Source organism: Zeugodacus cucurbitae, chromosome 5 (genome assembly GCF_028554725.1).
Source record: "Zeugodacus cucurbitae isolate PBARC_wt_2022May chromosome 5, idZeuCucr1.2, whole genome shotgun sequence".
In the NCBI taxonomy this organism is placed as follows: Eukaryota; Metazoa; Arthropoda; class Insecta; order Diptera; family Tephritidae; genus Zeugodacus; species Zeugodacus cucurbitae.
In genome coordinates, this window is record NC_071670.1 from 43,889,958 (window position 1) to 43,917,500 (window position 27,543).

The 27,543-nt window shown below is 29.8% G+C and overlaps 1 protein-coding gene across 3 annotated transcripts in view; it reads left to right on the top strand.

Moving 5' to 3' along the window:
* Positions 1 to 8,198: 8,198 nt before the first annotated feature.
* Positions 8,199 to 27,543, top strand: part of LOC105219221 (uncharacterized) — a 48,358-nt gene continuing 29,013 nt past the window's right edge. Inside the window, exons 1-2 of one of the 3 annotated variants that reach the window (XM_054231746.1) lie at positions 8,199 to 8,365; positions 14,938 to 15,901. In XM_054231746.1, the coding sequence (XP_054087721.1) occupies positions 15,827 to 15,901 (75 nt within the window). In that variant the 5' untranslated portion in view covers positions 8,199 to 8,365; positions 14,938 to 15,826. The other 2 variants (XM_054231748.1, XM_054231747.1) reach the window with 2 other exon arrangements.

The following is a 27,543-nucleotide window of genomic DNA, read 5'->3' on the forward strand; positions in this document are numbered from 1 at the left end:
GGCTTGAAGCCATTCAGTCAAAAATTTGCCTAATCGCTGAAGTTGATTTTTCGATGAAAATCTGGCTCATTTTCAGGTTGATGGCCAAGCGACTTTAATTCTTGTATCAATTTGATCTTGTAAGGATGTAGTAGGCCAAGATCAAAATTTGCCACAATGACGTCACAGAGATGCCCAACGCTTGAGAACGATGTGTGAGAAGCTAATTTGGGTCTTCCTCAATTGATGCGCTAGCGGCAGCAATATTCTCGACACTACGGGAACTTCTTTCTCTCACTGGTACGGGAACATTTTGTACTGTACCTGTGAATTCAATTTTTTCCGCTAGACGCTCAATTGTTGATCTGACAGGACGATAATAAATTGGACGTAGCGTTTTTAAAGTTGAGACTCCGAATTTCGGTAGTAAATTTTAATAATTTCGACTCGTTGTTAGATTTAGAATAGATTCATTTTTACTGTATTAATACTATGTCACGTATTTAAGAATATTGTTGTGTTAATATAGTTTATAAATAAAAATAAATTATAAGAAAATAATGTGCTTTAAGCAGAAGACTTTGTACCAAAACAAAATATAATGTATAGTATAAACAGTAAGTTTCCAAAAGTTTGCCAATTTTAGTATAAATACAATTTATTTTTTCTACAAAGTCTGTTTTTAGTTGGAAACTTCAATATTCAAGGAAAATGGAAAGAAACTCTACTCAATAGCGGAGTAGACATGTCCACAGCTTCAATCCATTACAGATGCACAGTCCAGTTTCAGATCTCAATACTATCAAAACCTTGTCGTACTATATTTTCCTTCTCTACCACATAAATATATAAAACCAAAATTTCCTATTATTTTGCATTAATTTTTGCTGAAACTAGAAATTCTGACAACTTAACTACTATTTCAATAAACAACTTGGCACTTTGCCCTTTATCGCACGGGCTATCAGTAAATTAAGATATTCCGTCTTAAAATACAATAGAACTTTACACCCATCACCACCACCACCATTAGATACTTTGATCCCCACAAAATACGCGATCGACAAATGGCGAAGTCTTGACCGAAAGTGCCTTCATTGTGCGCTTGTCACTCTCTAATCAAATAAAATGTAGGAATTTCAAAAGTTCTTTATATGGTAGTAATTATCATAAAAAAATTATTTTGCTTTTTTGTGATAAACAAATAACTGTAAGCAGTTAAACGGTTATTAGTTATGACGGGGTTTTATTTCCATAGTCGGCATTGACTTTAAAGTTAGCACAGCTGAAATTTAGCTGCCAACAATGAGCGATTATAAAACGTTCAAAATATATTTGTGTTTACAGATACAGTGATGTTCACAAAAATAGTATAGCGATTGATGATGATCATTTATTAGTATATTTGAAGTCGTTAAGTGAGCGTGATAGAGTGACGATTCGAACAGCAACTGGTTTGAAATAAATAGAGAGAGAAGAGAGTCAGCTGAAGAGAGAGTACCATTTGAATTAAGTTTAAAAATAAACTCTTGCTTAAATGTCACATGTAACAGACAAAAGAGTAGACATCAAGTAGATAAGTAACGAGTCGAACACTCATAATTACAAATTTTGAATACAGTTCTAAAATAATTTGAAATATCTCAAAATTAAAGCTGATTCTAAAACTTGAAACGTCAAAAAAACAGAAAAATTATGAAAATTAAAGAGAAAAATATCAAAATTTAGTAAACGGAAAAAGACCAACATCAGCTAGACAAAAAAGTCGAAATAATAATAAGCGATGGTTATTATCAGGAACATATTAGTTGGAACAAATCAAATTGCTTCAAGTAAAAGTATGTAAGACCTCATTTGTAATATAGATCCCTTAACAATTGGCTTTTCAAAATTTTGTAAGTATTTATAGTTGATTGCCATTTTTTGTCCCAAAACTGTATATAAAATATATTTTTTTTCATATAAGTAGATATACATATGTGCGTATCAATATGGCAGCACAGCAAAGTCCAAGGTGGGTGTGTCGTATTTTGAACCACTTGTTGAAAGCGTAAAACAAAAACTCGGCGATAAAACAAACAATACACATATTTAATAAAAAAAACGCAAAATAACAACAAATATTACATAAGAACATACAAATAAATGTTGAAAACTGCCAAATGATGACTTTGTATTAATATTAAAATAAAGCCGACATACATATTAATATGAGATATAATCAAGTCTACATATGTATATGTATGTCTGTTATATCTTATAATTACATTTATTTATTTATTTTTTCAATTCCTGGTGTTTGACTTTTTTAATTGCATACTTATAGATTAGTTGAAGTATCAATTTAAATGTCACTACCAACAATGGAGCGGCATTTTAATTGAAAGTACATATATGTATATAGGACATAGAAATAGACATACATATTAGAACTTTCGTCACAACGTTCGTGTGCGAAGTACAATTTGACAACTTTAGATTTCTCACTTTCAATATTGATTAAACACTTGACGTGATATGCCATTTATATAAGAAATATTTGATTTGTAGAGTCAGGTTTTTGTTTTTAGGAAATCAACACATTTGATTTATAAGTATCACGTATATAAAAATCGTATTAGTAGTTAATTAGACATCACTTACCTTGCCCACAAATCGTATTGTCATTTCCCGTGGAAATAAACCTGTAAAAAATAAGAAAAGCAAAAATATGAATTAAAAGTAATAAAACGAAAATTAAATTACTAAAAATAATTAAATTAATAGATAAACAAGTAAGGAAGGGCTAAGTTCGGGTGCAACCGAACATTGTATACTCTCGCAATTTATTTATTTAACTTTATTTATATTATATAATACACAATTTGACCCACATATTCGTCATATATATTGTATAAAGTCCATTGAAAGTTGGAAACCATAATATTAGGTTAGAAGCACGGAGGTCCTCGTGTTCGATAAATGGGGCCTTAAAAACCTATGGTCCGATTTCGGCGATTTTTAGAATGGGGCTGCCACACTATTAACATAGTATTTGTGCAAAATTCTGCACCGATATCTTCACTAGTACTTACTTTATATATTGTAAAGTAAACGATTCAGATTGTCTTCAAAGTTCTGGTATATAGGAAGTAGACGTGATTGTGAAGCGATTTGGCCTATTTTCACAACAAATCATTGGGATGTAAAGAAACTATTACAAACCAAGTTTCATTGAGTAGTTCCTGAGATATGGTTTTTGACCCATAAGTGGGCGACGCCATGCCCATTTTCCATTTTGTATAAAAATCTTAGTGCAGCTTCCATCTGTCATTTCTTATGTGAAATTTAGTGTTTCTGACGTTTTTCGTTAGTGAGTTAACCCACTTTTAGTAATTTTCAACCTAACTTTTGTATGGGGGGTGGGCGTGGTTATGTCCGATTTCTTTCATTTTTGGACTGTATTAGGAAGTGGCTAAAAAAAACGACTGCAGAAAGTTTGGTTTATATAGCTCTATTAGTTTGCGAGATATGTACAAAAAACTTAGTAGGGGGCGGGGCCACGCCCACTTCCCCAAAAAAATTACATCCAAATATGCCCCTTCATAGTGCGATCCTTCATACCAAATTTCATTTCCATAGCTTTATTTATGGCTTAGTTATGGCACTTTGGCACCATACATACAATAAATAATCATTAATGATGAACTTCAGGAACGGGATCACCGCATACTAAATATTTTAAAGAGGACTCTATCGAGCACTTTCTATAAACAATTATAGCTCATCGACAACGAACTAATAGAGCCCGACACCCACCAAATAATCAGAGACGATATAGAAAGTATTCCTTCCAACCGAGTGATATTAATTGCGGTGTAAGAATATAAGTGACACCATTATGATGTTTCTTCATGTGATGTTGGAGAAATATGATAAAGAAGTAGTTCAAATATGTTTGATAGTAAACGAAGCCAATGAGAAATACCTGATCTCACCAAATTAATAGTCATAATTCCAATATTTGTGTATATTCATGTTGGAGAAAATTGTTTGATTAGCAAAATTTAATCGGTCGCAAATTATATATAAATTTTTTAAACTACTTCTTATGCTTATGCTGCTAATATAAAATATTCTTAACATTTGATAACGATAACGATAACGATATCTTAACAAATATACAGTCAGAATTATGATCATATAAACAATTTCGTTCATACATTTGTACTATTATTTCTTTAAGTCCACCTGGGACTAAATCGACGCGTCTAAATCGAAATAAACTAACCAAATTGTCTGTTTAAAGTGCAGCTTGAGAGAAAGGTTTTATGAAATATATATGGTTTGAAATCAACATAACCTCAAAAGAGCTGAATTAACTGTAGAACAATATGAACAAAGCAACTCAGGATCCTGTATAAAAATACAAGTTCATACATATGCTGGCAAACCGTTGAAGAGGAACCTCTCTTTTGTATCAAAAACACAATAAAGCAGGAGTCGAACCTTTCTTAGACGTAAAAGCGACTCTAATAAACCGACTTAAATGTGTGGTTCCGGATTTGGATATATTAACTAAGAGCACGTTAATTATGTAAACTTAATCAGAGAATAAAAATAAAATTAAAAAATTGTAAAATTTTCAGTTGACAGAAAGGACTAAGAAAATTTTGAAAAAATTAAAAAAAAATTTATAAGAAGCAAAATAAAGACTCGGTGGAAATCTCGAAACTAATAAGTCCTTCTCCTATGACGATGTAGGAAAAAATGTGATGAGTTAAGGTGTTACATGAGTTTCGTGGGTTCAAAACATCGATGGCTTATTAATTTCCACAACATCTCAAGAATATTAGCCTAAATTTTCAAGTCCATCCGAATAATAGTTTCGGAGACAAAATGTCAAGCATATTTGACCGAAATTTTTATTTTTTTGGAAAAATGTCTGCCAAAATTCCAATTTTTACTCTTTTTGTCTTTCCTTCGTTCAACCACGAGTTTATGGTCTTAACTAAAACACTTATTTTTGTTTTTTTTTTTCATTTAAGATGATCCTGGCAAGAGATGGCTGACAATGCGGACGTACCTTTTTTCCGAGGGCTCACCTGAAATGACGTCACAATGGAGGAGTTACAATATTTTTTTATTTCAGAAATTATTCTGTAAGTATGTATATATAAGCGAAAAAAGTTTGAATAATATAAATAATTTTTTACATAGAAAAAATAGGCATTTTTTACCCGACGAAACCCATTTTAAGGGGTTTAAAAAAGAGGGGTAGTTGTAAAAATCGACCAAAAATATAATCTGACTGATTTTGGTCTTATTATAATTTTTTTAGTTATTATAAAAATATTTTATTTAGTAAATTTATTGAAAACTGCACCCGACAATGCATTTTAATAAATATTTTAAGCAATAAAAATTAATAAATTTGAGCGAAACAATTTTTTTTATTTCCTGAATTTGGTGCAATTTATCTAGTGACTCATAGAATCTTCCTTTCATCGAAAAGCATCAGCTCATACGTTAAGCTAATTTTATATATGCATACATATACGAGTATACATGCAAACATACGCATTTTATGTGTGTGAGTATGCAGAGGTTGCCACAGAATAGTTTCAAATATTTATGTTGCTATAAAATAGCCAAAATTCATTGCATGCTTTTCGGCGGCATGAAATTTCACATGCCGTGAACAACCATCGCTGCAGCGGAAACAAGCGCACACATACAGTGACATACGCATACACATAAACAACACATAACAGCCTAACAAACCAAATACTTGCTTCGTCTTCTTCTTCCTCCTACATGCTCATACAAATGCTTATCAAAAATGCACTGTTAACAGATACTAACTACTTAACAGCGTTATGTTAAGCGTACTTAAGTGACTTTTATAGAAATAAAATTGTAGGTGTGTGCAAATTTCTACAGTTAACTAAGCACACACCGGTATGCTGACTCACATCAGCAAGTGTATATATTTATTTGGAGGGCGGATAAAAATCAATATCAACAAGCATATCTATCAGCAGTAAAACAGCTGTCAGAACAGCGCTCAAAGAGGCATGACCAGCCGTAATACACATAATATTGATAAGACTTTGGCTGCAATGTTTGTTAACAGCGTAAGAAATACAAAAACAAAAGCAAAAAATAAAAACAAATATTATTTTCAACAAGTTCACTCACTCACTGAGTCTCTCTCTCTCTCTTTCTGTCTGTCTGTCTCTTGATTATATTCGCATTACGCACTCTCTTCAAATGTTTGTTTATTTAGTACTGGTTTCTTACGTTCGGAAACTGGTTTCGCCACCAGCTGTGAGCTGCCAGACGCCATGTGCTGTTAGGTGAGCGCTGACTAAGCCACTACATGTTTGCATGTGTATTAAGTAGGCAAACATATGTAGTAAATACATATATGTATGTATGTATTTGTGTGTGGAAGGAGTCAATTTGTTGCTTTTGCAGAAAGAAAGTACAAGTGAATATTTTACGCTACCTGCAAAGTGTATTAGCATTAACTCTTCACCGCCTTCTCTACTTGTGTGTTATCGTCTCGAACGTCTATTTGCTATTTTCAATGTCATAAATCAAATTTTGATTTGTTTATGTGCATTCGGTGCACCGACATATGGTACTCGTATACAACGCGCGACGCGCTCTCAACCGCACTTGTGTGTTGCTCTCTTTGCTGTCTGGCCGCAAATGCTTGCGGTCTTGTTTAGGTGATGACACCGGCTAATAATCGACTTTTAAACAGAAAAATAATACAATTGAGTTGCTAAAGGCATATGTCTTATATGTAATTGGACATTTAAGTAAATTAAAGTAAATAAAGGGTGTTACTTTAGAGGTATGAAACTTCAAATAAGAAGAAAAGATAATTAATCAAAAGGCTTTGTTGTCCTAATTAATCCGTAAATTTATGCTGGAATGTAAATACAAATTCAACTAACTCCTACAAAGACCAGCCTAACCAGCTTTCTTAACTCGCTAAAACAGAAAATTCGATTTTTAAGACCATTTATTTAACATAACCTCTCAAAAATTAATCTAATGGAGTCAAATCATATGATCTAGGTAACCATTCAAAAGCGAATTTCTTTATATGCGTTGATCTTAAAAACTCCTTCCTATGATGGCTTCACCCAATATTTGGGTTCATTTAGCTCTTAGATGATTGATATAGATTTGCGAACCCGAAAGACTCCGAAAAATTTTTTTGTGGAGCTCAACAACTTCAATTCACAAAAATATATGGACCAATAATTTTTTTTTTTGGTACGACAAACCACACAAGGCAGTAATTTTTGCTAGAGACCAGGGATCCTGGATTCATTCTGAATAAGGCAATATTGATCATTTAAATTCCGGTTAAGCCGGAAAAGTGACGTTTATCGTAAAAATCAATGCGTAAAGCTTTACAACAGCTTTCTAAAGTAAGATTTTGGTGTAAGTTTACTTATAAAACATTATAATTTTCAAATCTTTCCTCTAGAAATGTCAAAACATATATTTACTTTGACTTTTGGTTTGAAATTTATCCCTCAAGGAAATTGAATACCTCTAAAAAGCCACCCTCTACTAATCCTAAAAAATTAAACAAAGAAACAGAGAAGAATAGTCTGAAGAAGAGATAAAAGAACGATATAAACTATTTTTAATTTATTTAAACGGAAATGTTGGGGAAGAATTTTGAAGAAAATATCGATGATAATACTTTTATAATTTTTCTAAGAATTCTGTCACGGAACTAACCTGGAAGATAACTTTCAAGAATAAAATATTGTAAAATGTCAGTGGTTGAAAAACTTGAATTGAATCAACAAACAAGTACTTGATTCTTAAAATATAAATAAATAATATAAAAATAAATTAAAATTTGTTAAAAAAAAAATCAAAAGATATCTTTCACCACTTCGATTTTAATGAAAGTGTAATTTCCACCATTAATCCACTCTCTTCCAACAAATTTGTGTTCAAATTACAAATTCGTCAATTTAGGGTTAAAAAGTCAATTCTGTTACATATTTAGTAGAGCAGTAATAACACAAGCAAACAAACACTCTCGCAAATATACGCAAACACACACAGATATAATCGGCAGACAGCTGAGCATGACGCCAACGACAATGAAAATGTCAGCGGAGCTCAATATTGCTCGGCGCAGCGCAGTTAACAATCGGAGGTAACAGCGAGTGAATTTCGTGAGTTTCAATGTTAATTTCCATTTTAGTTCGCTTGAGTTCAGTTCAGTTCGACTTTAAACGTTGCCGTAACTTCGCGTCGTTCTCGCAGCTCCAAAGCTGAAACGCGACCAAAAAATATTTTTTTTTAAATTCTATGAAAAGAGAAAAGTAAAAAAACTTTGGGAAAAATAATCACTTTTTAATAGGTAAAAATTCAATAGAAAATTAATTTTGATAAAATTAAAATGTGCAATAAAGTGTTGGAAGATTTGAGGAAATGCTCATTTGAAGCAGTTATAATTTAATTAATGTTAGAGAATCATAAAAAGTCGCAGACAAAGAAAAAGTGGTGAGAAATTTATGGAAGGAAAGAAGATTTTTTGAAGGACCACTGTTAAGGATCAATCAAAATTAAAAAAAAGTAAAAAGTAACAGTTGGTTTGTCAAAGTCCTTGTTAACATTTTTTTAATAAAAATCAATTACGGAAATAATTTTATAAAATATAAATAAATTTGATCAAAAATTCAAATTAATAAATGTCACAAATTTTATAAAAAAATATTTAATGCCATAAATTGTATAAAAAATAAAATAAATGAAATCAAATAATTTATTAAAATATATAAAAAGACAAAAAACAATAAATTGGAGCAAAAAAAATATAAAAAAAACTGAAAATTATTTATAAATTGATAATATAATACAGATACTATTGCTAAATTTAATATTATTACACAAAATTAAAATAAATTTATTAATTTTAAAATGTTTAAATCTAATAAAAATATTATTTCACCATCAAATATGAAATTGCTCAATAATAATTAAATAAAGTAAATTAGGCAAATTAATTAAATCTATAAAAAATATTATTTCACCATCAAATATGAAATTGCTCAATAATAATTAAATTTTAATTAGGCAAAAGTTAATTAAATTTACTTTAAAATACTTCGCGAATAAAGAAGACTCATAACAAAATTTAATGGATAATAAATGATTTTTTTTTTAATAAAAAATTATATTTTTTTATTAAACTGTTTGAACTTTTTTACAAAAAAAAGTCCAAAAAAAAATTCAAAAATTACAAAATATTTCAACTAACATATAAAATTTGTAAAAAAAAACAAAAAATAATTTATAATTTAAATTAATAAAAAAAATTCTCGTGGTGGTAAAATTAGCCGCATTGCATTTAAATTATATATGTATAATTTGAAATCAAAATAAGCCATTTTTCAATTTTCTCAAAATTTTCATGGCCTTCATAAAGAAAAATTAATATTTTTTTATTTTTATTACTACTTTTAAATAAAGAAAGGTGTTTACGATCGAAGTTATGAAAATTAAATATTACAAGTTTAAAATATCTAAAAATCTTAAACAAAAAAAAAAATAATTACATATACTAATAAAATAATAAAAGTGAAAATAATAAAAAAATGTCCATAAAATATTTAATACAGATATAATAACTATAAATAAATTTTAATTCGGAATTTAATATATATTTTTTTTATCAATTTATATTATAAATGCACAATTTTGTAGGACACAAGAACCTTTTGAATGATTTTAGTGCGACCACGTGGCTCTTAAATTTTTTTCTGAACAAATTTACAATTATTTTTAATTAAATTTTCTAAAATATATAAACAAATAATTTTAATTTCATTTTCTAATATATTAAAAAAATAAATTTTTAATAAAAAAATATTAAAAAAAAAAATAAAATATATTTTTCTCCAAAAATGTGTAAAATTAAAAAAAAATATTTCAAATCAATTTGTTACCAAATCATATAAACCATAAAAAAACATTAAAAAAAAACAAAAAAAAAATCACTTCAAATACGCAAATGACACAAAGTAATTTCAAAAATAAAATGCAACATTTCACAATGCCAACGTCGAAAATTCGTGCGAAAATTACCAAAAATAAAATCTAACGATGAGCGTATTTAAATGGGGGCTACAAAATCAGCGCAATGTGAAAGGAAAATTGCGAAACAGTGAAGCGGCTAGCCTCGTTGTTACGCGGTGCTACCAAGTTTTTTTTTGAGTTTTTGCACTGTTTATTTTTCCAACATGCAACAGCACATAGGCAATATATAACTACATACATACATACATATATAAGGATGTATGTTTTTATGTATGAGTGTGTATTTGCATGTGTATGTGTGTATATGTGCAGACTGAAATTGTCGTAATTTCCACTTGTTTACTTTTATTAAATAGACATTTCCTTATTTTCATGCAGCAAACAATGAATGAAAAAATTATAAAATTAATTTGGTTTTCGGCGCTTGGCAAGCACGTGACTTTGTCTAGCACCAATTAGTAGTATCGTAGTTGCAGTAGCATTTTTCTCCTCTATTTTTCCTCAATTTTTTCTTTATTTTTACTTTTTTTGCTCAAGAAATTCATTATGCCAAGCGCCACGCCACAGTAATACCGGAAAACAGCATAAATAACAACAAAACATGCAACCATGACGGCGGCGGCGGCACACTTTGAACGCTGCATGCAGTAATAGTAATAGATAACAACAACAACAAAGCAAAAAAAATAATAATAAACAAAAACAAAAGCAACAAAAAAACGTGCATTAAACGTGAACTAGCCAGTGTGATGACGGCGCATCAGCTGTGCGCTATTGAGCTGTGCAACAATATATAAGCGCTCTCCGCAACAAGCTGCTGACAAGCTTACTTATAGACCAGTCACCCCCACCCCTCCTCTCAGCCACCTTGAGGCATTGCAATAGAGGCCACATGCATTATATATGCTCCTGTGTATATAAGCAACTTTATAAAATTGTTTGTTTGTATGTATGCGCTCTTCGCAGAGCAACGCATGTGGAGCAGAGTCTCCCAAACACTGCACCTGCTTTACACTCACTCACTCTCTGCTGCTTGCTTGCTCTCTATCATTTTTTTGTTTATCTTACAATACTTGTTTTTCGTTGTGCCTTGTTGCCGGCTACAAAGTCAAGCGTGCATTCCCGTTAACCCATCTTCTTTTAGCGCTTTCCGCGCATAGCCAAAGATCCAAAGATCACCAGCAATGCCACAACTATCCATATCGACAACAAAGAAGAACAACAACAACAATATTAGCACCAATACAGTAGACTGCATGCATGTATATATGTGCATTTAGTATATATATATACTTGTATATATGTAATTGTGAGTGTGTTTACAGTAGTTTAGCAGCAATAGTAACAGTGACTGCATCGCTAGTATTGTGGTTTTAGTCTTGTTTGGCAAATCAAACGCTACGGTACAAAGCAACAACAAGAGTGTTGGGCGAATGCAAGAACAAGCGAGTGCAGTGTAGTACATATGCATATATATGTATATACTATATAAACACATCACTATATGTATGTAAGACAATTGGTAGAACGAACTCGGCTTACAATCAGCTGAGCAAGCAAGCAAACACACACACACACACATACATATATAAATATACTCAAGCTTTGTGTGCAGAGAAAAGCAGTCAATCAGTCGGAACGCTGAAAGTAGTGCGGTTCAAAAAAAAGTGCTTTGTGCGATTTGTTGGTGTTTTTAATTATTTGCGAAAGGCAAAATCGAATGAATAAATGAAATAATGTAAATAAATCTAACGCTACAAAACATATATTAATTAGAATAAAATGGAATATTGAGCGTGTGAAGCAGTTGTGTAATTGCCACTAAGAGCTTTTGAAAGTCAATCGAACCAAATGAAAAATATATTAAAGAAAACTAAGCGCTGCAGCAATAAACGAAGCTAATACATAGATAAGTGCATATGTATGTATGTATAAGAGATTACATAAAAATATATATATGTAAGATAAATATATATGTATTTCAAGTAAGAAGTTGAGCGAGCAGCAAGCAGAAGATTCAATCAACTGCAGACACAAAGAAATTTATTAAGTGAAACAAGAAAAGCTCAGAACAGACAGCTCAAAGATGAAAAGTGCATATACAAAGACACATATAGATGGATAGAAAATTTTAACTATATTTATATTATACATATGTACATACCTATGCATGGAAAAATACTTGAACTCTATATAAATATATATAAAAGAAAATATGTATAAAGAACTACACTTTTCGACACTCCAACAGTTCAAAAAACCATAAAAATCAAGGCCAACAAACATTTCAAACAACTATTATTAGCGTGTTTGTTGTAATATTTTTTTTGTAATTTAAGCCATCGGCTCATTGAATACTCAAAATTTGTAATTTATAAGTGACCAACAACAAAGAGCTTAAATAAAAATGAAACTCGCCGCTCACCTCCTTTAAGACTTTTCAACACTCATCATTTCCAGTATTTTACAAAATTTTGCATTGCACATTTATTTTATTCACAGCAATTTTGCTGTCGGCTACCTACTCTTCTTCTTCCATTGTTGGTTCTTATTGCAATTTTTGTCGTTATTCACGCAATTTGAGGAATGGAAATTCACCCGGTAAAACCAGCTAAAAGTGCAAAAGCGAAAATGCATAAAAAGTATTTTTTTCTTGCCTTTGTTGTAGGAGTAAGTGAGTGCATGTGTATTCGCGTGTGGTTGTGTGTGTGTGTGTGTAGGCGCAAATGTAGACTACTGACGTCATCAATGAATGGCTGATTAGGTTTTTAAATAAATTCAAAGTAGCGCATAATGAAATGATTGATTGTGTTTTTTTGAAGACGAAAATGCGTTTTCAGGAAATTAAATGAAATGAATTAATTAATAAACATAAAGTACAATAACTTGAAATAAAATAAATTATATCAAATAAAATAAAAATAAAATGAAATAAAATAAAATAAAATAAAACAAAATAAAATAAAAAAATTAAATTAAATTAAATTAAATTAAATTAAATAAAATAAAATAAATAAAATAAAATAAAATAAAATAAAATAAAATAAAATAAAATAAAATAAAATAAAATAAAATAAAATAAAATAAAATAAAATAAAATAAAATAAAATAAAATAAAATAAAATAAAATAAAATAAAATAAAATAAAATAAAATAAAATAAAATAAAATAAAATAAAATAAAATAGAATAAAATAAATAAAATAAAAAAATAAAATAAATTAAAAAAAAATAAAAAAAAATAAATTAAATTAAATTAAATAAAGTTAAATAAAATAAAATTAAATTAAAATTAAATAAATTAAAATAAATTAAAATAAAATAAAATAAAATAAAATAAAATAAAATAAAATAAATAAAATGAAATGAAATGAAATGAGATGAAATGAAATGAAATGAAATGAAATGAAATGAAATGAAATGAAATGAAATGAAATGAAATAAAATAAAATAAAATAAATTAAATTATATTAAAATAAAATAAATTAAAAAAAATAATAAATGAAAACTCATAAAATTACAATTTAATGAATTAAAATAAAAAAGACAAATAAATTAAAAAATACGGTGAAAGAAATTCAAAACTAAATTTAAATTTAAAATAAAATACATCAAAATCGATTAAATTACAATTAATTATATTGAGAAAATGCTTATCAAACTCAAAGTGAAAATAAACAAATATTAAATAAATATAAGAAAAAACTAAATAATTAAAAATTATAAAAAAAAACTAATGAGATGATGTTGCGAAGTAAATATATTAAAACAAATAGATGCCATATCAATTCATTTTCTTCTATATTCTTTGGAAAAATGTAATAAATTTGATTATATCAGAAGAAATATAAAAAATTATTTCATATTACAGAATATTTAAATTACTAAATAAATTAAAATTTATAAAAGTTAATTACTTAAAATGCCAGTGGATTAATGTAAGCTAACTTTAAAATTATATAAAATCCAAATTTAGAAGAAAAAGATGTAATTAAAATAAATCGTGAATTAAAAGAGAAGCTAAACTAAAAAATAATACTTTTGATTTATAAACTTATAAAAATTATTAAAAAATAATTTTTTTTTTAACATTTTTTTTTAGAAAATTATTTTTACATTTTTGAAAAAAATATGAAAATAGAAAAGCAAGTTAGAAGGCCGGTATAACGGGACATCATTATATATTCTATACCTTTTTAATATTATTAAAACTAAAACGAATAGTGCATTAATATATATTATCAATATTATCAAACCGATATTAAAAGAAACATGTTAACAAAAATTTACTAAAATTCTTCAAAATAATGCTAACGCAAAGCAAATACGTCCAAAAATCGAAAAACACAGTAATTAGTATATATTCTCTTAAGCGCATATGTAACTAACAATGCATGCATGATACATGAGTTCGCTCATAGAAAATGCGATCAAATGTAAATTTAAAACAAAACAAAAAAAATAACACAACAGATCAAATAAATGATGAGTGAAATTCGCTCAGTTCAACACAGCTGAAAGAAACACATTTACATTTATAATAAATAAACATTTGTACAAAGTTGCCGGAAAAGCAACGCCAAATGCAAGCTGTGTATGCGCACCGCACCGGAAATGAATATTATTAGCAACAATGTTGAAAAGCGAAATCAATTCACGCCCGTCAAACACGTGAAAACATCAAAACTTTTAATAATTAAAGGCATTGCAGTGATTTAGCAATAGCAGATGAATGGAAAATTATTGACAATGAAGTGTAGAATATTAAAAAAAAAAATTATTTAAAATTAATAAAAAATATGAAGGCATATAAAGTGATTATTTTTAGCAATTACTTCAATGAAATTTTATAATAATTTTATCATAATTTTTTTATTTTCTATTTATTTTGCAGTTAATTAATGAGATAAGCGCACATTAGCATCCAAGTTAATATACTAAATATTTATATATACCTACATATGTACGTACACAATAATTGCCAAAGTCCAAAGAGAAAATGCCAACAATAAGAATACTGCTACGAGAATATCCACGCTGACGTACGTTGACGTGTATGTATTGAATTTACATACATATAAATACAACTAAAATATGTTAATACAAAGACTATGCCACCTAGTGCCACCAACAACTATAACCATTACCTAAGTAATCCCACCAAGAACAAAAGTGCCCAATAAAAATCCCAACAACGCAAAAAATTTCCAATCGCCAAACGATTTGCTGCGTCAATAACAAATAAGCGAGACACAGAGCGGAATATTAAGTTTCAAAAGAACAACAACAACGCCGCGCCGAACAAAAGTCACAACGACACGACGAAAATAATATGCGCGGATAAAAGGCGAAAGAAAGAAGCAAAACAAGTAGTGAGAAAACAAAAACAAAGAATATAACCCACCGATAAAGAAATCACAAGAAAAGCAACCAAACAGTGCCAAGCAAAATAAAACAAAATTATACTAAAAGCAGATAAAAAAGCGCATTTAAAAAACAGAAAAAAATATAACAAAAAAAACAACAATTGAAAATATCAAAAGTTCAACAACAGCAGCAATAACAACAGTAACAAAGCAGTTATCAGCAACAGCAGTTGTAACAGCAACATATCCACCCCCCAAAACAACCAACCAACCAACCAAACAATACAACAATACAATACCAAAAACAAATAGTGATAAAAAAATTAGTAAAAAAAAAATATAAAAATATATAGAAATATATATTCAACATTTAAAACCAAACAAGAATAACAAATACACACAGTTTCAGCATTAAATATGAAACAAACACGTAAGGTTGCTCCCGATGGCGGTTGGGGTTGGGTGGCCTGCTTTGGCGTCAGCTTAGTTAATGTGAGTAGACACGCTTTTCACTTTCGATATTCAACTATTTATGACCACATACATATATTTAGATATAACAGTGCACATACTATATAAGAATATATATATATATACATATATTCATAGAGTATACCCATATAGTATAGGCGTAGGCGTGATCAAATTCATTTATTTCGCATTTCAATCAATTATTTTATGAATATTTAATATTACTCATTAAAGGTATATAAACATATATGTATATCTAAATGAAAGTATATACAAATAGCTAACTGTAGGTTTACACATCAGATTCATATGTGATATCCAACGTATAGTGAAAGGATAAAAGGACAACGACTTGCAAACTGCGTCATTCGACGAACGATGACTAAAAATAACATTAATGTGGTTATGATTATTACATTAAATGGATATTTTAGTGCTTTTTATGTGTCAGTATTGATTATTGTAAAGTTCGCTTTCGCCTTTTATTGCTACTCTGGTAGCAAGCACTATAGAAATATTAGAAATATTGGCACAAATTTTGGTTTTATTGAACAGAAATTATAAACTCTCTAATTTTGAGTGAAAATCTTTATTTTTTCATACTGAAATCTTCAATTTTGAGTAATTTCAGAGTTACTTAACCTCATTTTTTATATTTTTTCATTGTTTGAGATGGAAATTAATTTAAAAGATAATCTTGTTAAAAAAAGCACATGCGATAAGCAATCAAGCTTTAATATTTAGCCTTCAAAAAGTTGAAATTTTGGTATAAAAAGTCAAAAAATGGACTGCCTTGCTCCCCTACTTAATTTCTGTGGTACTATATGAAATATAAATCTTTCGTCTAACAATGAAACACTTTTCTGAACGAAAATGTGGCTTTAACCATTGACATTATTTTCATCTATACTAATTTTATATTTTTGTATTTAAAATTCGATGCCTACAGAAAATTTTCGTATCTAATTTTGTTCATCTCGACCTACTCATTTGCCTAAAACCTATTTCAAACAAGCTATTTAAGCGAACTTGAGACCGATTAGGTGAAATTTCCTGACATTTTAATAACATTTTAATAACATTCGAGTTACTGTTGATTCTCCAAAAGGAGAACAGAGATTTTTTATTTGTAACGTGATCTTTAACTCTCTGATCACTTTCACTAAACAAAATCTAAACTTCCACAATTTCTAAGAACTTGTTGGCGAAATATTAAGTCTCCATAAATTTGCTCACAAATTACATAATCCTATTATGTACGACGACTGAGTATAGTAGCTTTAAACTGACGAACCGCTAGCCACTCATTTCGGGGGCTATTTTGAATGTATTTTTATTGCAATTTATTTCTATATTACCAAATTCTATAATAACAAATAAGGAAAGGCCAAGTTCGGGTGCCACCGAACATTCTGTACTCTCGCAATTTATTCCTATAGTTTTATTAAGATAAAACGCAATTTAAACCATATATTCGGCATAAGATCCAATAGGATAACGAAAATCCTCATATATAGTATATGAGGGTTGAGTTAATTCCTGAACCGATTTCACTCATTTTCACTACTAATGGACACAATATCCAAGATTTTTGTTTGCTCGTTTAATTTTGCTAAGATATTTCGCATATTAACCGATGTTAGCGGAATAAAGTCCAACGTATTTTTGAAAAACCTGTAATTAGGTATAAGGGGGCTAGGGGAAGTTATGACCCGATTTTGACCATTTTTGGTACAGAGACTCACTATTAGAAGAAACAAAATTTCTTCTGAATTATATTAAATTTTCTGTGAGATTTTCGGTGAAAAATTACCCTTATTCACCGAGTCCTTCATGTTCGATATCCGCGGCCTTGAAAAGTTATAGTCCGATTTCGACAATTTTTCCACAAGTTAAGCCAAAGATGATATACAGTATTTATGTAAAGTTTTATTTAGCTATCTTCATTGGTTCCTAATGTATATATTAAGTTATATGAGAAGTAGGCGTAGTTGTGAACCGATTTTCCATTTTTCATCCGTGTCATCAGGGTGTCAAGAAGATCTTATATACCGAATTTCATTGAAATCGGTCGAGCAATTCCTGTGATACGTCCATTTTCTTTTTTTTAATATGAGTACAGCCTTCTTCTGCCATTTCTTGTGTAAAATTCGGTGTTTCTGATGTTATACGTTAGTGAGTTAACGCACTTTTAGTAATTTTCAACATATCCTTTGTATGGGAAGTGGGCAACGTGGCAACGGTCCAATTTCTCCCATTTTCAATACCAACCGTCTCATGAAACCAAGGAACATGTGTACCAAATTTTATCAAGATATCTTAATTTGTACTTAAGTTATCTGAAGTCTCTAATAGATTAGTAATTGGGCACAAATTTATATATAAATACATGATGGAGACACTGATTGGACGAAATATGTAATAATCAGATAAAATATTTCCAAAATAAAATGGAGAAAAATAAAGCAACAAAATTTTAAATAGTCTCGTTTAACATATTATATTAGAAGTTGTCGACCCACCTGAAGAATATTTGTATTTTTTTTCTATGCTCCATAATCCAAATCCTTAAATGGATTTTGTTGCTTAAGAAAATACTTTTAGATGAAAAGTTTAGTATCCATGACCATATCTTATTCAAATTTACTTATTTCAATACTTTATTCACAAACAATATTCGCCCAAAAATATTTGAACACATTTACATATAAAGAGGAATTCAGTTCTAGATGACATTTTTCTATGGAAGCAGCTTGAAAAGCATAAAATCCTCCAAATGTCTGTTTAAACTCACTTTTAAAACGCAATTCGATAACATCTTTCTATATCTCGAAAAACTACTTTTTTACAAGAATATCCTCCCTTTGTTACCTGTCAAACAATACCCGAATCACGGCAGGTGTGCCTACCGCAACAAACAAACAATCAGTTTTTCGTTGCATTTTTGCTGTTGTTGTGTAGTTTGTTTAGTTGTTTGCTGCTCAAGCATAACCAGAAGAGACACAAAACTCAGTTTATTACTACGTTTAATGGCTTTTGTTTTGCTTTTTACTATCACATCGGTTTGTTTACTTTCTGTCGCTGATGTGCATCCAACCAACCGTCCACACAATGAGACAGTCAGCCGAACAGCTGAGACCATCCTGCACCTCTAATTTTTTATGGTTAAGCAAATGCATGTATAACTCAGGTGTGTGTGTGTGTGTGTGAGCGTCATACAAGTTTGCATTGTATTTTTCCAATGGCAATAAAACGACAAACGAATAAACGAGCAAACAAACAACAAACGTGTGCCATGCACTCAACACGTGATTACTGAAAAACTCTCAACTGATCGCGTACTTACAGTGTGGCACAGTGTTTTGTGTTGATTATTTTACAAGGTAGAAATATGCGTTAGGAGTTGGTAATATTACACCAATATTTGTATGAGTGTGTGTATGTGTTTGATTTCTTTGTTAGTTGTTAAGCAGTTTTATATATTTCATTTATTGTTGTTGTTGTACTTATGGTAATATTAATGCTTTTCGACCCCACCTCTTTGTGTAAATTACTTTATTTAGATGCCTTCTTTTCTTCAAAATTACAAAGTATATTTTTGTAAAGCAACTGCGCAGATTTTTTTCTTTAAGTTCAGATCCGTGAAATATTTTTTATATCCGTAGTGAAATTTTTTTTTTTATTAAAATTATTTTTTAATTAAAAAAAAATACACAGTTAATAATTATAAAAATTCCATCGTAAATGTCACACTTTTTACTTTTTTTACACTTTTTTAAATACTGTTAATTGCGCTAATTTTTATCTTTATAACTCATCAATAGATTTATTGCACCAATAATGATAGTAAAATTGTATTTGACTTTAATTGTTGAAACCGTAATTGATAAAAAAGTGTAGGATTTTTAATTAATTGTTATATTATGTAGACTTTTTTGGAAACAGTTATTCTTTCTAATCGATTTCCGATTGTCAAGAATATATTTGCATACAGGGTGCGCTGTTGGGTCATTTACTAATCGATCAATATAATTAAAATATATTAAAAAAAGGCTCGTTTTCAATATTTAAAACGGACTAAATTTCAGAAATATTCCAAAAAAAATTAAAAACTCCTCCTTTCAACATTTTTTTCTGTCTTATAAATACATATTTAAAGAATAATTACTGTAATTTTCAAAAAAAAAAATTAAAACTCCTCCATTGTGACGTCATTTCCGGTGACACCTCGGAAAAAAGGTGCGTCCGCGTTGTCAGCATAACTCCTGACAAGATCATCCAAAATGAAAAAAAAAAACAAAAATAAGTAAGACCATAAACTCATGATTGAACGAAGAGAAGCCAAAAAAAAGTAATATGTAATTGCAATTTTGGCAGACATTTTTCCAAAAAATAAAAATTTCGATCAAATTTGCTTGAAATTTATTTTTTTTTTAAATAGTTGTAATTGAAAAAAGAAAAAATCCCTCATTCAAGTACGAGTAAATTGTATCTCGAACACATGTGCAAAATTTCATCGAGATCGGTTGAGTAGATTTCGAGAACATTTGACAACCGACTTTGAAAACACGGTTCCAAGAAAAACCCGTTTAAAATTTTGCGTAACAATAATACCTGACTTGGAACGCACAACTTCCAAAGGCTCCGAAACTATTATTCAGATCGACTTAAAAATTTTGGATAATATTGTGTGTTGTAGAAATTAATAAGTCAAAAAACAAAAATTTGATTTTTTGAACCCACGAAACCCATGTAACCCCTTAAAAACCAAATTCAATATAATTCTATCCAAGAATTGCTTCACACCAAAATTTTAGGTCTAATGTCAAAAAACAGAAGCTTGACTCACCAACCAAATCTAAAGATTTGACTCTCTCTCATTTTTTTTGGATGATTCGTATACCTTATAGCGTATGCCCTTTCTACTTCAATAATAATATAATTTAATAAATTTGATCGACATAGACCCAGAAACACCTCATTTCAGCTTTACACAATCGTACGTCGATCTTATTACGTAGGATGATAGATTACTCATCCATAAAAAATCAGAAATGGCACAGAAATGGGTCTAAAGATCCGATAAATTGCTCAGATGTACTTGAGCATCAAAATAATACGATAAATAAGTCGGTGAGAAAGGTAAAACCCTTCAATAAATGCAAACAATGCTCCGAGCGGTACAAATCTCGGTTGGGTACTACACCAAACCAATTTTTTCCGGCAGATTGAGTCATAAGTAAAAAATATGTATTATTCGATTTTCGAATTTAACTTCCACAAACGAAATATTTGGATTCGAAGTTCGAAGAAAGGATTTAAAAAAAATATTATTAAATACAGGATATACATAGCTACTAAAGAAATTAAAATAAGGATATAATCTAAATTTTCTTCTTAATTCAGTGGTATTATATATAAAACCTTTTCGTCAAGCTTATGTGACCGTTGTTATAAAGAGTCCAGTATTTTTCAATAAATATTTTTTTTAATTTTTTTCGAAGATCAAACTTTGACCCTTCATAGCATCTGTCATGTAAGATTTTTTCTATATTTTGGATTTTTTAGTAGCTATATCCTGTGATTAATAATAAATTTGATAAAAATTCCTTGTTTCGAACATCGAATCCTAAAATTTAGATTGTGTAGGCTAGCTTCGAAAATGACTAAATCTCCTGAAAAAAATTAGTTCGGTTCAATACCAAGAAAAAACTCGATTTTGTCGTATAGAGTTATGAATTCGAATTGCAGTAGTGATTTATTAAATGTTAACCTACCACGACAGTAGGTAACTTCACTGAGTATTGTTTAAGAACGACGAAGAATGAAACAAGAAAATTATTTTCAGCCATTATAAACGATTCCTTACTTGATTTGATAGAGTCAGTTAGACCCAATTTTTGCTGAATTCAATCTGTGTAAAGTTCTACGAAAATGTAGTTCTAAACCTATTTATTGCGCAATTTTCTATATTGACGCTCAGTTAATTTCTATTTTAAAATATCAGTTAAACAATCACAACGCAATAATCTTCATTTCGAGAGCTTATCAATAGCAGAGCAATGTGCTAAGAATGTAGAAATCCACTAGGGACGAGTAGTAGTAAATATTTGTTTAGTCAAGCAAAATAAATACAAAATATTATTACATTTGTATTGGAAATACTTGAAATGCATATTGTTTACATTTATTTTACATTAGTAATTTTCCGTTGATAAATCGATTCTGTAATCTATATGAATTACACATACATATGTACATACCTCCTTAGAAATTGTAACGTTTTCCTCACGTGTCCGTGATAAGCACATACGTCAGTATGTAAATAGTTATGTGTCGCAATTGAACTTGTTTAAGGCTTGAAATAATTACGACAAAATAGTAATACAGGGTGTTACAATAGCTCACAAACGAAAATAAAACTTTAAAATTCATTGTAATATATAATAGCCGCTTTCTATTGGCTCCCTATGTTTAAGCACTGCTGTTTTTTTCAAGCTTTTAAGCTTCAAAGCATGAACAAGGTTATCCAGTTGGGTTCAACACTTGATGTGGATATGTGCATACCCTTTTAGAGTACTATAATCGCTTCTTACTATTTCCTACTTGCCTATGCCAGTCTGGCTTTTCTGCCTCTACCTCTACTATACGAGACTATTAGAATTATACCAGCTGCTTGTTCGATTCGCTACTCTCTAAAGCTTGACGAATTGAAGTTAGCTAATGCTGTGTTCATAAGAAAATTGTTATGCTCACTTGGCTACCTACCCCTCGAGATCACAATCAATGTTTAACTTAGCACAAGGAACAAATAAAATACTCTTTAAATAATCTTTAAAGTGTTTCGCGCTTTTCAATACACACAAAAATAGATCGGATGATTGTAGTTCCCGTCTCGAAAATAGCAGAACTATTTTATACTTCAACATTAGAATATTCTTATCAAGTAAACCGAATGTCAGACATCAATCACTGGACACAAGGAAGTTTATTGATAATTGATATAAGTGACTATACATACATATATATATAAATACAGTGGCGTACACAAATATTGGTACATAAGTTTGTATTTAGTATGGCTCCCTCAAAGCCGCATATATTTTTAATCAACCTACAGTTCGTTTGACTTATGAGCATCAAATTGATAAACTAAAAATTTCAATCAAAATACACGTGCATACACAGTAATAAATGATAATCAACTTTACTATTTCCTGTTACGTGCACATCCCTGTCTGATTTCTTAATCACTGTACAAGTACAGAGATTGATAACGAGTTGCAACAAAAAACAAAAAAATGTGGAAGTAAAGTACAATGGACCGAATAATGTAACTAATTATCTGTTCAATCGAATGGCTGCACATGTCAAATAGCCCTGCAGCTGTGTCGTGCGATGAGCTCACCGTTCTTGTGTATATTACTCACCAGAGCTTATCAGGCATTGCATGTGAACAGTGGCGCAAGGCTGTTCGGAAACAGATGTAAAGCAAATGAACAGCAGATGTTGATAGTAGACGTACGCATGTAAATGTGCGCAATGGCTTGTTGGAGTATATGCTTGAGCTGCGACATATACAGGGTGGGCCAAAGTGGTTTAAATTTTGGTTTTTAATTTAAAATAATTTTTCAAAATTTTATTTTTATACTAATTAGAGTTACAATTTTTCGAAGAGAGATATAGTTTATGAAAAGCTACAATTTGAGGAAGAGAGTGAGAAGGGTATGCAGATCTCACCTACATATGTTTATTTATTTATTTTCATACATGTAAAATGCATTAAATATTTTTTCAACCGATTACAAGATCCATGATCTGACGAAGGACAGGATATAAACAGCAATATAAAGCTTAATCCGGCAGTTATATTATTTTTTCAAGGTTAGGGGTCTCAATCGATCTTTTTTCGCTAAATTTTGCTGTTTTGGATCATTTCAAAAAGCTTTTTAATTAGATTTGTACATCGTTTTGCAATCTTACATAGTTTAATAGCAAATTTTCATACAGAATAACCAAAATCGATAGAAAATGGTATATAAATGGAAATTAATTTTTTTATAAATTCGTTGACAATGTAAATTAAAACTAATTCTATAATTTAACTGATTTCGAATGCATCCGAATTAATTTATTCCTAATATTTTACGAATTTCTTAAATATTAATTTTTGCTTAAATTTTAGTTTAATATTTCTTATGCATACCTAGAAAAAATGTTCATAAAAATGTTGAAATTTTACAAGTGATCACCCTATATACACAAAAAACAGGGTCCTTATCATTCAACCGCTAACCCACTTATTGCCAAGCAACTGTACTTTTCACTGTCCACTTGACAGATCTCTTCACACAGTAGACAGCTAAAGCAACGCCTGTCTACCAAACCACAGCATACAGCAAAAAATAAATAAAAATGAAATAATACAAAAACAAATAATAAAATAAAACAAAAACAAATAATAAAATAAAACGACAAAAAAACAAAAAAATATAATAACAAAAACCAACTTGAGCACTCATACGCCCCTCAGTCCCATGGCTACAATGTGCAAACGCATATTGCATTATCGAGTGGACACTCAAAAGTATCAATGAACACACTTATTAACACAAATACAACAACTGCTATAAGTAAAAAAAAAATAAAAATAAAAAAATAATAAAAAAAGTATAACGGCATACTTGAAATCAGCACACAAACTAAGCAAATTGTCGCAAATAATTACACAAACTCAAACTCACAGACAACTGCATGATTATTGTGACCAAAATGGCAAGAGAAGCAGTTATGACGACAGCAATGACAGAGAATAGTGTCACTAGCAACAGCAGACGCACTCGGTAACAGTTAAAGCATGTCCAGATATGGATCTCTGAGCAATTGATTGCCGCATTGTAGATCATGTGGCGGGAAGAAATGGTTGCAAAACATGCACAGATGAAAATGGTTATAGAAAAAAATAAATATGTGCATATTTGCGAATAAATATAGAATGGTGTTTAATAGTATTTTTTCACAGCAATTGCATAATTAATGTATTTGCAATTGATGGAAGGAAGTGATGTTTGTGAGTAAAATAATATAATGTGGCAATGCTGGCAATTAAGTGGCATATTTTTAGATATATGTAGACAAATAAATATGCAACCTCGTTATATATCACATATGATCACTTATGACGTCAAATACTTCAAAATATCAAATTTTGGGTTAGCACCCAAGCATCACGCTTGACTACACGGCTTTTCCAAAAGTGTTTGCATAACCTCTATCTTATCAATAATATCTTTGCTTCCCTTTAAATTGAAATTAATTTAGTAAATATTATTTACACGCGTGTCTGCTAAATCACAGCTTGCACTTCCTATAAGTGGTATATGACGTCACAACAGTCAGCTGATCAGTGAGAGATATGTCAGTTTGACAAATTTTTTAGCACATTTTCTTCGAACCACTTTCTTATCAGCAATTTTCTTAGATATTTTTTAAGCTAATGAGCATTATCTAACGCGTGAACACCCTAGACTCTTTCTAACTGTTACTATCAGCTGCATATTGTATGATAACAGTCAGCTGATCAATGACAGATATGTCAAAATTATAATGATTGGACACACGCGTCATAAAATTATTATAATTTGCATTCTTATGCGAATCATGACAGCTGGAGTCAGCTGATCCGTATGATATGAATCTATTTTATGAGAAGTGTGCAGTGATTGAATAATTGATAGCCATATGCGGTTTCAATATTTTTTTCTAATATTTATGTCCGCATTGAACTTCACACCCAGACAGTTCAAAAACAGTAATTTTCAGTTTGCATAACCTTCTAATATTTTATAACCCAAGACTGTAGGCAACAAAAAAAGCTATAACTTTGTTTTAGTTTGCATAAAACTCTAGTTAGTTGCGACTTTGGCAACCCAATAACACACGTTCTGTCATTTCAGGGTTAACACATTTTCGCAAATTCAACTTTTATTTGATTTGGAGTGCCAAAAAAGCACATGTTTGTTGACTAGTAGTCTTTAGAATGAAAAGGTGTCAAATATATAATTTTTTATTTACTTCTTAAATGTCGAATGCATTTTTGGTAAATATTTTTACAGTTGTTTCTGAATTGAAAAAAAGTACCGTTAATTCAGAGGTACGAGTAGTGATGTTCTTTATGAGAATGAAACAATAAGCGAAATTTCCATTTTCTTATGGGAGATTAATAGTGAAGGTTCAGAGTCATATTAGGAGAAGAGAGTTTTAGAGAAAATTGAGGAATGCCAGTTAGTTTTGAAAGCCCTATACTTTCTTGTTACATATCGAGAATCATTGTGATTTTTTAAAGCACTTGGTGAAGTAGTGATTGATTCAGATGCTGTTATATCGACAGAAAATATTCAACAAATAATTTTGAGAACTTGCCAGCCAACCCAATATAAATTCGAGCCTGTATGAGTTACAAAGATCCGAGTTTCTCAGAAATAGGTGAATTGGGATATTAAAATACGCTCTAGATCACCAAAAATCTGCAAGAATCTCACATAAAGTATTTGAATCCTATCTAGTATACTATCACTTCCTCAAATGATATACTCTCTAAAATTACTCTCTATACTACAATTCTATACTATAACACCTATCTAGTTAAGCCAACAATTATTAATTTTTTTTTAATACTACATCATTTTACAAACTTCAAATAGCTTTTAAGTAAATTATCAATAACAAACTTTTACTGCAACGCGCTAATCATATTGTGAACCCACTTGACCTTGTTGATAACTGCTATAAAATACATATGTTTTTGAATAATTTTCAAAAAACACTTGGCAACACAAGATATTGCCTCAAAACCACATAAGAAAGGTAGCAAAACTGATTCACTGGTTTTATTAGCCCAGCAATCAATAGCTGATTACTGTTTGTTAAGTGTAAACTTGAAGATATTGCTAACATATAAGTAACTGTAATAAATAATGTTTGCCCTATATCTCGCCATGGCACACGACCAACTATTTCATATCATAAACCAACTATTTTACTTATTTTCAGTGCTTTTCTAAGCACTAAATAGTTATATGAAGCATAAAATTGCTAAAATTTGCATTATCCTTTAGCACTTTTCTTTATCCAGAGCTTTTCGCGAGTTCAATTAACACTTATTATATTAGAAATACATATACATCATATAAAAAATATTTTCTTTAATTTAGAAAAGCGTGAAAGCTTGAAAATATTTACGCAAATAGTTAATAGCTAACGGCGAAAAGGCGTTAACAATAAATTAATTGGCACTTTTTCACATTTGTGAAAAATTATAACAAATGTCTGAAAGCCAACTATTGTTGTGGAATTTATTTGTGCAAAACAGTTAATTGATTAGTCAATAGAAAAATCTAAATTTATAGCTTTAGATAACATTTACTTTTATTTATTAAATTGGCATCCAGAAGTGGCCAATTGTAAAGTTATGACACCACATCAGTATTCTTTCAATAAAAGCTCGGAGAAGATAAAAAATTTCGAATTAAAGTCAAGTCAAGTTGTCAAATCTTGCTAGTTGTAAAGGAGTTTATAACGCGTTGATTTCAATAAAAAGTAACTATCATTTTGTGAACTCTTAGCTAGATACCATACCTTTTACTAAGCGGAATTTAGAATTG